This window comes from Scylla paramamosain, chromosome 1 (assembly GCF_035594125.1).
Source record: "Scylla paramamosain isolate STU-SP2022 chromosome 1, ASM3559412v1, whole genome shotgun sequence".
NCBI classification, from domain to species: domain Eukaryota; kingdom Metazoa; phylum Arthropoda; class Malacostraca; order Decapoda; family Portunidae; genus Scylla; species Scylla paramamosain.
Window position 1 is genome coordinate 37,927,693 of NC_087151.1, and position 12,500 is coordinate 37,940,192.

The 12,500-nt window shown below is 39.1% G+C and overlaps 1 protein-coding gene across 1 annotated transcript in view; it reads left to right on the plus strand.

The window, feature by feature from the left end:
- Positions 1 to 12,500, plus strand: part of LOC135105124 (nephrin-like) — a 47,001-nt gene that overhangs the window by 31,755 nt on the left and 2,746 nt on the right. Inside the window, exon 11 of the mRNA XM_064013144.1 lies at positions 9,035 to 9,270. Within this exon, the coding sequence (XP_063869214.1) occupies positions 9,035 to 9,270 (236 nt within the window). The remainder of the gene's footprint in view (positions 1 to 9,034; positions 9,271 to 12,500) is intronic.

Below are 12,500 nucleotides of genomic sequence, written 5' to 3' on the forward strand. Positions count from 1 at the left end.
CATAATATTAAATAAAGTAAAATCGCAGGAGAAAAGTAAAATAATGGCATACAGATATGAAGAAAAGGCTTAGAAAATCACGTAAAAATTGTGAAGGTGTTGCTGCTTCTTGTGCTGCGACTGAGTGTCATGAACAGAAATCGTGTCATTCCGCCGAGGAGGGATGGAAGGGTGAAAGGTGGAGCAGGAACACGAAAGAAATTGTCAAAATCTTCCTCCTTTGCTTGGGCGAGATGAATAGTTGAAGGAGAAAAGACAGACAGACACACACACACACACACATACAAAGGAGTGGTCAGAATCAGAAATGACGAAAGACGAAAGAACAATATTCAGTACATCTGCTGGTGCTTTCTTATTCCTTTCTTGGACTTTATCCCCTTCTTGTCTTTTTTCTCTCTCTTCTTTGCATCTCTCCTTCATTTCTTCCGGGCTCTTCCATCCTGCTACTACTCTCTCTCTCGTCGTGTGTTTCGTCGTTTTTCTTTTCTTTCGTGCATTCTTTTCACCTTCTCCTCAGTGCCCCGCTCTCTGCAGAGTGACGAAAGACTGTACCAAACTCTTCCCACTTGTAGCTTTTACGTGTCAATATTCCAACAAATATAGCGAGGAGAATATTAAAGTAATACAATATTGAAGCTCTCAGTGCAACCCACCTTGTATGCGTATATACTATATGCATGTTACATGAAGTGTTGGCGGTGCAGTGATATTGTGGGAGGCCGTCTTTGAGTCACAGGCGGTCTTTGGGTCGTCTTAAAGTTACGTACACTCGATGTGTGGAGCTTCAGAAAGAATTTACCGTCCAGCCTTAATTTGTTTATTGAGGAAAATATGAATTGTAGTAAGAGAAATGCATTACAGTATTATTGCTTTTACAATTGGAGCTATATTTTCTTAATTACCGAGGACAGGCAGCTGAAACTACATATTTAAGATATCATAGATACATGCAGGAAACAGGGACTGGCACGTCTAACCCTGATGTTTTCTTGCTTCTTGCAGTTTCTCTTATTTTATCATGTTCTTATGAAGCGCGGATATAACATCAAATAAAGAAGAATATAATTCAGAATCTATCACAACGAAGGCCACCTGTTGGCCTGATAGATTCTTGCGGCTCCCTTTATTTTTATAATGTTCTTATGAAACGCGGATATAGCATCAGATAAAGAAAATATATAGAATCTACCGGAGTGGAACAGATCTGATCAAAAAAGAATATCATACAGAATCTACCACTCTCCCTGGCCTTCTTTGCTGAGTAATCTTTGATGTAGGTAAATGTCAGAAGCATCACTACACGTCCCCAGTATTGAGCTGCTCGCCCGGCGCACCTCACAGGCTGAGGAAGGGAAACGCAGACAAGTAGCGAGGCAGCTGCGGCGTCCGGTGGGAGCACAGTGTGGGTCGCTTTGCTAAGAGACTCAGACACACATTAATGACATGCAAATTGTGGGAAGGTATACATAAGCCGAGAGCTGTTTTGAGTGATGTTAGTAGACTCCTGCATAACCCAAAGCATCCTCGCAATGTGGTCCCGTGTCAGTCTGTCTGTCTGTCTGTCTGTCTGTCTGTCTGCCTCCCCACGCCCCTTCCTCTTGTCCAAAATTTGTCTGCATGCTGGCGGGACTGCCTCACTGTGGCCGCTGACATGTGAAGAGTAAGCAGTGTCTGTTTGCATGCATGAATAGGATTTACTATAAGATGCTCTTTTCTCTCTGGATAGATAGATGAATAGATAGGTAGATAGAAAGAAAGAAAGAAAGAAAGATAGATAGATAGATAGATAGATAGATAGATAGATAGATAGATAGATAGATAGATAGATAGATAGATAGACAGACAGACAGACAGATAGACAGATAGATAGATAGATAGATAGACAGATAAATAAATAAACATAGAGAGAGAGAGAGAGAGAGAGAGAGAGAGAGAGAGAGAGAGAGAGAGAGAGAGAGAGAGAGAGAGAGAGAATGTGTGTGCGTGTGTGTGTGTGTGTGTGTGGGTGTGCGTGTGTATCAGTATGATGCACGTAGATTATGTAAACAGAAAAGCCTGGTCATATGAAACGCGATAATTATCTAAATGGAGGTTGGCTTTGTTCTGGGATGAAGAAGCAGGACTTGTGCTGGTCACTTCCAAGAACGCCTGTGTTAATTAAACCGATATTCTCCGAGGTGTTCATTAGTAATACACATCACTGGGAGCAACGAGGAAATGACAGCCGAGTGTTTTTTTTTTTTATTCGTGTAGCAGGGGGCCCCGGGCAAGGACAACACAATTAAAAGAAGTAGAAGATAAAAAAAAAATAACGTCCACTGAGGTGCCAATTTCCAAACACTGCCAAAAACGATCGTTAAAAATTGGAGAATAAGTGTCTTGAAACCTCCCTCTCAGAAGACTTCAAGTCACAGAAAGGAGAAAATACAGAAGCAGGCAGGGAGTTCCAGAGTTTACCGGAAAAGGGAATGTATGATTGAGAATACTGGTTAACTTTTGCTTTAGAGAGGTGGACAGAATATGAGTGAGAGAAAGCAGAAAACTGTGCAGCGAGCCCGCGAGAGGAGGGGAGGCATGCAATAAGCAAGATCAGAAGAGCAGTTAGCATGAAAATAGTGGAAGAAGATAGCAAAAGATGCAACATTGTGGTGATAAGAGGGAGGCTGAAGACAGTCAGTTAGAGGAGTTGATAGAGTTGAAAGAGTTTGATTAGACAAGGTGCAAGCACAGAAGCACAGTTTCGGAGAATAATAGGAGGGACCCATCATGTTCTTAAGCCTTCCGATGGTTAAGGCCAGCGAGGGCATGGAAAACATCACTGCGAAGGATCTTAATGGGTAGCATGAAGTAGTCAGAGGGTAGAAGAGAGGGAAGAACAAGCCCTGAATCATCTAAGGTAGAGTTTTTTTAGCAAAGGTTTGAGCTTATGAGATAGATGAGATGGCAGTGGTGCTATCAGGTTGAAATAAAGGAGGGAAAGAAGAAGTAAACTTATTAGAGATGTTCTTGGCTAGGCGCCAGAAGTCTCAAGGGGAGTTAGATATTGAAAGATTTTGACACTTTCTATTGATGTAGGAGTTTTTGGCTAGTTGGAGAACAGACTTGGCAATGTATTTAGGTGATGGAAGGCTGAAGTATCTTTTGTGGGCCACCTCTCTATCATGTACAGTACGAGAACAGGCTGTGTTAAACCAAGGTATGGAAAGTTTAGGTTCAGAGAAAGAGTGAGGAATGTACGCCTCCATGCCAGACACTATCACCTCTGTTATGCGTTCAGCACAGAGACTGGTCTTTGACAGGGAAGCAGTAGTCATTCCAAAGAAAAACAACATAATACCTCCTCAGATCACCCCAATTAACAGAGGCAAAATATTTGTCCTCAGTGGGCCTTTCTTTTTTATTGCAGTTTTGTTGCCTTTGGGCGATGTCCTTTCTACTTGAAAAAAAAGAAAAGAAAAAAAATGTGTATATATATGTATATATATATATATATATATATATATATATATATATATATATATATATATATATATATATATATATATATATATATATATATATATATATATATATATATATATATATATATATATATATATATATATATATATATATATATATATATATATATATATATATATATATATATATATATAAATTAGTGGTTAGGAAAAGGTCAAAAATGTTTTCCGTTTTCTCAGGAATAAGTGTAGGGTGCTGCATTAATTGCTCTAGGTCGTGGATTATAGGAAAATTAAAGACTAGTTCACCAGGTTGGTTAGTGAAGGGAGAGGAAAGCCAAAGCTGGTGGTGAACACTGAAGTCTCCAAAGATGGAGATATCCGCGAAAGGTCAGGATTTTTTCTACTTTGGAAGTTAAGTAATCAAAAAAAAAAAAAAAAATCAAGTCGGAAGAGTTAGGTGAAAGGTATACATCACAAATAATTTTAGTTTGAGAGTGACTCTGTAGTCGTAACCAGATGATGGAAAATTCTGAAGGTTCAAAAGCAAGTTAGGTCGTTGCGCAGATGCGTAGACGCAACATCCAACTTTGAACTGAAAATGAGGAAAGAGAAAGTAGTAGGGAACGGAGAAGGGGCTACTGTCAGTTGCCTCAGACACCTGTGTTTCGATGAGGAAAAAATGAGGTTTAGTAGAGGAGAGGTGGTGTTGTACAGATTGAAGATTAAATCTAAAGCCACGAATGTTGTGGAATGTAATGAAGAAAAAGTTGACGGTGGTGTTAAGACGCTTGGGATCGATACCAGAAGAGAAGACCGACGTAGGGACACTTGTGGTCCCCTCCCCAGATGGAGACTCCGAGGCTAATGTAAGAGTTGGCATAATAATTTTTTTTTTTTTTTAGTTACGGGTGTGCGTGTATTAAGTGCATGTAGAGTTGTGTGAAGGAAGAGAGTTATCTTCAGAGGGCGAGCTCTGGTTGCCCCCTTGAGTTGTGAGACACAAAGGGAAATGTTCAGTGAGGTCACAGCTGGGTCACTGGAAAATTCACAGCACCTCCTGATCCAGCACAAATGGGTGCAGTGCTTCAGACCTCACTGGGAGTAATTACCGTTTCGGTAGATGTCTTCTGCCTCCTCCTTGATGTATTAGTGAAGGTAGTAAATGAAGAGGTCAAGAAGTGTATTTTTACCGTATAGAGGTGAAAATGTGTGCTATTGCTTAGGAAGATTTGTTGTGATGGTGTATATTAATGGTGTAGGAAACAAAGTTTCATATTATGGTACTGGGAAGTGTTGTATAGTTTTAGCCTGGGTAGAAAGGATGCCTATCTTTATGGTAAAGGAGAAGGGTGTACATTGTTACTGTAGGAAGCAAGTGTTTATATTATTTTATTCTTCTTATGCAAGAAGGGTAATGGCCAAGGGCAACGACAATTATAACCAAAATTGGTGATGCTGTATACAGTAAGAAAAGCGTGAATTTTCATGATAAAGGAGGAATCTGTATACTATTACTGTACGAAGCAAACAATTACAATGGATATAGCGTGAGTGGAGAAGGTTTGTATTTTTATTTTAAGGGAGGAAAATGTTTAATATTACTGCATGGAGCAAGACCTATCATAGTACTGGGAGATACTGTATATTGTTTGCCTGGGTAGAAAGGATGTGTATTTTTGCGATAAAAGATGAACGTGTATAGCGTTACTGTAGACAGCGAGGGCTGGCATCTATATGGTTTACATGCGAATGTGTTTCCAGTATCAGAAAGGAAGGATTTCTGTTTCTCTAAGGGAATGTTGTATGCTAAAACACAAGCTAACTAATAATAAAAAAAGTAAGATATGAATTATACAAAAATATTAGTAATGACGAGTTTTGTTTTTTATTTATTTATTATTTTATTTATTTATTGTTTTACGATTTCATGCAGTGATTCACTTAAGAACATAGAAACATAAGAAAATATGGGAAGCTGCAAGAAGCCATCAGCCCTTCCCGTAGCATATCCACCTATCATTCCCATCCATAAATTTGTCTAATCATCTTTTGAAACTTCCTAATGACTCAGCACTAGTGTGAACACTCAAATAATATTTAGACAACACTGACTCGTCATTGCCATATTTAATTATTCATCTATTTACCAATTTTTTTTATTATTATTACTTATTAGGGAGATCGACAACACCAGATAGAGTAAAAAAAAAAATTCTCTTAGATTTAGCTTGAGGTATACCAGAAAAAAAGAAAGGTTAAAATAAAAAAAAAGAACGTAAAATTTTAGATTAGATTTTTTACAATAATGAATCTGTTTTACAATTTATAAAAAAAAAAATGACAATGATGATGATGACTGTATAATGTTTGCCTGCGTAGAAAGGATGTGTGTTTTTACGATAAAAGATGAACGTGTATAGTGTTATTGTAGAAAGCAAGGGCTTGTATCTATGGTGATAGTAATAATAATAATAATAATAATAATAATAATAATAATAATAATAACAATAATAATAATATTAATAATAATAATAATAATAATAATAATAATAATAATAATAATAATAATAATAATGACAGGAAGCACGGCCTTATGTCGTCCTTCGGCGCTGTTGTGTGTTCCTTTGAAGCGAACTATGAATAACTGAGAGAGAGAGAGAGAGAGAGAGAGAGAGAGAGAGAGAGAGAGAGAGAGAGAGAGAGAGAGAGAGAGAGAGAGAGAGAGAGAGATATTCCATCATTAATAATTCAGGCAAATCCTTTATTCTTAATGCACGGTAGAGGAAATAATTTTATGCATTATTTGCGAGACAGAGCGAGGAAAGTAATCTGTGTAAGAAGAAGGAAACGCAATATTTTACTCGGGATAAAAGCCGCTCGCTGCTCCACGAATACGTTTTCCCTTCGCGCTCCAGCCGGTGACGGACGAGTCCTTGTTTTTAGAAATGCAAATAGTGTTTGTCCGACAGAGTGGGCCAGCTTTATGTAGCATTATTATTATTCCTCCTTTATTTTTTTGTGGTGTCGTCTTGGAGTCATCCGTGAATGTGTGAGTGGTTTGAGAGGGTTGAGTAAGAGAGAGAGAGAGAGAGAGAGAGAGAGAGAGAGAGAGAGAGAGAGAGAGAGAGAGAGAGAGAGAGAGAGAGAGAGAGAGAGAGATTACATCCTCACCATGCACCACACATAGAAGGATGAAGCGCCAGTGCACAGATGCAGCTTTTTTGTTCATTCGACGACACAGGAAGACTTGTATTTTGTCCTCCAGTGAAGCAAGGGAGACGTGATACTTCGTCCAGGGCAACAGAAATTCAGTTGGATTACTACAACCAGTGTGGATATTTGGTGTGTACATACAAGTACAACTACAATGAATATAACATTATCACCTGCGACATTGACATTTTAAAGTACTCGGACCCAAAATAAAATGTATATTCCAATTTCTGGAATTTTGCTTTCACGTTCCATGAGTCACATTTGGCAAAGAAAGTGAATGCTTTTGAATGATATTTCCCATGGTGGAGTGATATTACATTCCTAAATTACAGGCTGGCTGGGCGGATCACATGTCATATTCCAGGGCCGGAGATATGACGCGTGTCCCTTTGCAGGCCGTCACTCACACAGTCACCGAGTGTCATATTACGTGCAGCCTGTCCATCCGCTTCGCTTCACTACACCCCACAGCAGCGACTTGCTGCATTTGCTTTGTATAATAAAATTCAGGAGGTGGTCTTGTCCCGGTGCCTGTCCTCACCTTACAACAGCCTTCTTGTGTTTAGGAGGCTAGTACAAGAGGACATTACCATGTCTACCTCTATGGTAATGTCTACCGAGGTAGACATTACCATGTCTACCTCGTGGGCAATAAAAGTATTTGCAAGCTGGAGATTATATTCTCCGATATTTTGGCGTCTTACTCGAGTAGTTTTCAAATATCCTAGTGCAAGGTATCGCTATTTTTAAGGGTATTTTCATGATTCTAGTGATAGTTTAACAAGGATTCTGCATCATCAGTGAGAACACCCATGGGAACCTCACTAATCATCTCTGTAACCGTTGTGACGATTGCATCATCACAACACGAAGAAAACTCTTGTTAGCAAAAGTAATTAAAAAAACATTAATTTTTAGATATTATCCCATCGCACTCATAATTCCTGTAATGAGAGAAGAGAAGTTTTACCAGCTACACGACAGGAAATTTTGCTTCTGAGTTCCCAAGGGAGTCGCTTATGTAATTTAACGGGACGGTCAAACCTGGACGACACATTCGGTGGATCACATTTATTTATTTACCTTTCCGATGATTTCCATGAACACTTGAAAGTCGCTCATTCATTCGTCACCGGGGACCACCGCCACCCAGGCCTCGGGCACCAAAGACTTGCTGCACCAAGGAATGAATATGTATTTCTAATGGACAGTTGGCAAAAGTGTGAGAGAGAGAGAGAGAGAGAGAGAGAGAGAGAGAGAGAGAGAGAGAGAGAGAGAGAGAGAGAGAGAGAGAGAGAGAGAGAGTGATTGATTTTGTTTATTAGCCCCATATATTACATATATACCCCAAAAAAATAAATAAATAAATATGTACCCTATTTCCAATTAGCCTGGGGTCTTTTATGGACCTTTCAATTAACTATAATTTTTGTATGCAAACACTGACGTGTGTTGTTGGCCTAATACTAGTAATGATTATAGTAATGAAAACAATTATACAATATTGTAAATGAAAAGGTATACAATGAAAACTAAATGTAAATAGAGATATAGGAAATAAATAAAAAAGCTAAACATTTCCAAACAATAAGTGAACAATACTGATAACCTTAGGAGTAATAGTACAAAAAATATATAATTAGTAATAATGATAATAATAATAATAATAACAATAATAATAATAATAATAATAATAATAATAATAATAATAATAATATGGTATCAGCAATCAACAATAACAGATATAACATTACATTATCAAAAGTAAGATGCATTTTGATTATATGATATAATGCTGTGGTAGATATGGTATACAAACATGCACATGCAATACATAATTTATACATAAACATGTTCACACACACACACACACACACACACACACACACACACACACACACACACACACACACACACACACACACACACACACACACACACACACATACGTATATACATATTCTCGTGTATAAACATGATTCAAGATCGTGCAATTCTAGAAAAGAAAACAAAAATCATGAAAACATAAAAAAACAAAAGCAAATGAATAGTAGCAGCAAAACATAACACGGTTCTTTCACACAAGTACATCCTCATTATAGTCATCATACAATTCTTGTACGAGTTTCCTTTAAAAAATATTAGTATTGGTCGTCATAAGATAGTAATGAGAGAAAGAGAGAGAGAGAGAGAGAGAGAGAGAGAGAGAGAGAGAGAGAGAGAGAGAGAGAGAGAGAGAGAGAGAGAGAGAGAGAGAAGCCTTATCAATGTAATGGTGTAACAACAAACAAATTTCCCAGTTCTTAACCTTCTCACTCTACATAAATTACCTTAGGATTTCCTTCTCACAGACCACCAGGTGCAACAGAACTCCCAGCAGACTAAGCAGCAGACTTCGCAGCAGCAACAGCAGCAACAACAGCAGGTCCACCAGACGGCAGCTGACGTGGACGTGAATTCAGAGCGTCAGCAACCATCACACCTGGACTTGTATGACGGAGGGCAAGTGCAGCCGCCCCTCACCAAGGAGTACATGCAGGGCCACGAGGGATCCTTCTATATCAACCCCGGCACCCTCATGCGCCAAGTGAGTCTTATTTTCATTACAGGTGATGAAGAAATAGCTACCCCGAGTCATTAGCCAGTAGTAAAAAGGCTGGAGTCGTTGGGTGTTCAGAGAATTTGATAATTACGACTGACTGGTTTTGTAGTTAAATAGTTATGCGTGACGTCGCAGATCTGTAACGGATAATGCTAGTTGAGGGTAAATTTGTCAGTGTCTGTGTTACGTGAAAGTGCCTGTTTGTGTGAGGGAGTGGTCTCAATATCAGGTGTGAAAATGTGACTCGTACTTAAATCAGGCAGTCACATACTGGCTGGAAGCTATCCCAGGTCTCCGGAATGGTCGCAACATCAGTGACTCGTTAAGGTGTGAATATGTAACTTGTGCTTAGATCAGGTTTTCTTTCTTTTTATTCTGGCTAAAAGATCAAGTTGGCAATGCGTGTGACTATCACTTGTTTCCAGAATATTTCTACTCGTGAAAAAAGAATTTCGAAGTGGTATTAGAATAGCAGAGGAAAAATATGTGTTAATGACAACTGATTTTCTACGATCAGTTAATTAATTTCCACTCCAGCCTGAAATCATGTCGGGTGCGTCTTTCACTGAGGGATAATTGAAGGAATCGAATCTGGCGTCTTGAGCTGTGGCGGCAGTAAAACTTTGTGGCTGCGCGGGGGAAAGTGTTGCGTCTCTGTGAAAATAGTGACCCACCGCCCGAGAAAATTACAGGCAAGGTGCGTGAAATTTGCGAGTACTTCACGAGAGAGGACAAGAGCGAAGCGAAGCGTGACCCTTTGGCCGCGCGGCGCACGAGTATTGAAGAGCTGTGGCAGTGGATTATTAATGAGACAACAGTACATCACGTAGCAAGTTCCACCACGGAGGGAGAACACTGTCTGTAATTTGAGGCGACGACTGTGAAAGATTCCATTGTAAAACGTCATCACTTATCACAGGAAAAATAACAGGAAGGAGACACACAATTAGCAAGCAGTTATCACCGGTGTGCTGAGCGGAAGACGGCAGTTATATTTTACGTATGTGGCGGCGCTTATCGTGAAATACGACACGACAACAATTTGGAACTTACAAGATAGCAATTCCCGACTCGCGAAAACGCTTCATCATAACTTCTGTAATGTCGTCTGGGAATAAAAGAAGTTGCGGACTGTGGTGAAATAACCTCCGGGCGGGGAGTTTGCGAGGCGACGGGGCGGAGGTAGTAAAATCAGAGAGAGAGAGAGAGAGAGAGAGAGAGAGAGAGAGAGAGAGAGAGAGAGAGAGAGAGAGGGGGGGGGGAGACAGACAGCGACAGAGACTGGTAGATAGAATGAAAATATTGAAAAGTAATAGCACTGCAACAAAAGCACAAAGAGGTCATATGGCACTAGCTAGGATTACAACAGAGCGCATCATCTTTCTATAGGATAAAACAATGAGCCAAAATCGAACTCACAATTCTAAGGTCGCGAGCTGAACACATTAGAGCAGAGCCACCCAGCACCAGAGAGAGAGAGAGAGAGAGAGAGAGAGAGAGAGAGAGAGAGAGAGAGAGAGAGAGAGAGAGAGAGAGAGAGAGAGAGAGAGAGAGTAAAAATGTCATTGGTTATTAGCAGGACAGAGGAAAGTCGTTAAGGCAATTGTGTGTAATGAGAGGCGAGAGGCTGCTGCAGAAATATTGGCTTAAGTTTTAATTTGAACTAAACTGAAGTGAGAGGAAGTGGAGCGAGACGCGAATGTGCAAGAATAACACGAAGCTTACACAGACAGCCTTGTGTGAAAACTGAACTCTGGGATACGGTGTTCGCTCTTAAAATATGGAAATAAGAATACATAGGAAAAAAAAAACAAAAAAAAAAAGCAAAGAAAACTCATTTGAAAAGTAACAAGAAAAAATGTTCCCTTATTTCTCCTCATCTTTCTACTACTACTACTACTGCTACTACTGCTACTGCTACTACTACTACTACTATTACTATTACTACTACTACTATTACTGTTCTAGTAATACTACTACTACTTCTATCTATTGTTGCTACTGCTACTAGTATTTCTACTCAACCCCCAATCCCCCCCAACACATACACACATTCCTATAACTTTTCATTGCCTTTCCATTGCCATGTCGTGAAGCCTGACACTTTGGTATCGGAATTCCTCTGCACTCTAAGCTTGCTAAACTCGTAAATTCACCAACGTGCGTGCTGTTCTTAGTAGCAGCTCCCGCCCTCGGTATTATGGACGAGTTGAGAGGACGTGGTCATAAATAAACCCGCGTGTGCGTGCGACTGTGCGTGTTTTAGGATATGAGGAGCCCATGGTCATACCTCGGCTACTTCTAACAGACTCTAGTGAAAGATATGATGGGCGTATTTCTAAACATAGCGTCTCATTTCATACATTTAGTTAACAGGTTTTTGTGGAAGTTATACGAGTTTTTCAGAGTGAATTTCTTGATTCTAGTGGTGCTTTAACATGGATTCTGCATCACCAGTAGGAAAAACAATTGTGATCTTTGAAAAAAGTCCTCATGAGGGAACGAAACTTTAATAACGTACCAAGGTTTTCAAGCGTGCACTAATCATTCTAATTTGTAGTTTTGAGAGTGATTCAGCATCATGAATGGGGAAGAAACACCCATGAGAACATGACTGATAATTATTAGTCCATTTTTCAAAGACCACATAGATTATAATCTCTGATGTTTTTGAAAATGAAACCCTTTAACTGTTGTGGTCGTTCTTTCTTAACATTCAGAGAACTATAAAAAAAAATGTTTTCATGGATACACAAAAATATGTAGAATGCCTTCAATGTGTTTGTTCTGGGCTACAAAGCTTTTTTAAGACACTGTTGTACAAAAATAAGCGTCAAAAAAATATTAAGAGACTTGGTAACAGAACAAAGTCTCTAAGAATACAAGTCACAGTCTTTTAACTAATGCGTCTAAGGTGTCCATATTTAAGAAACTGTAGTACAAAGATAAGCGGAAAATATTGTAGGTAATTATGAGTAAAAACTTTCACGAGTAAAAGGGTTGCAAGTCTTGACAATGAAAAGTGTTTAAGGGTGCGAGTCAGTCTTTTAAACCAATTCGTCTAAGGTATGCACATTTAAGAAACTGTTGTACTAAAAGAAGAGTCTAAAACTTTGTAGGTCATTATGAGAAAAAATGCGAGTAAGCAGATTGAATCAATATAGAGGAGGGTGTTCAAAGATGCGAGTAATACTTTTTTTAACCAATGCGTTTAG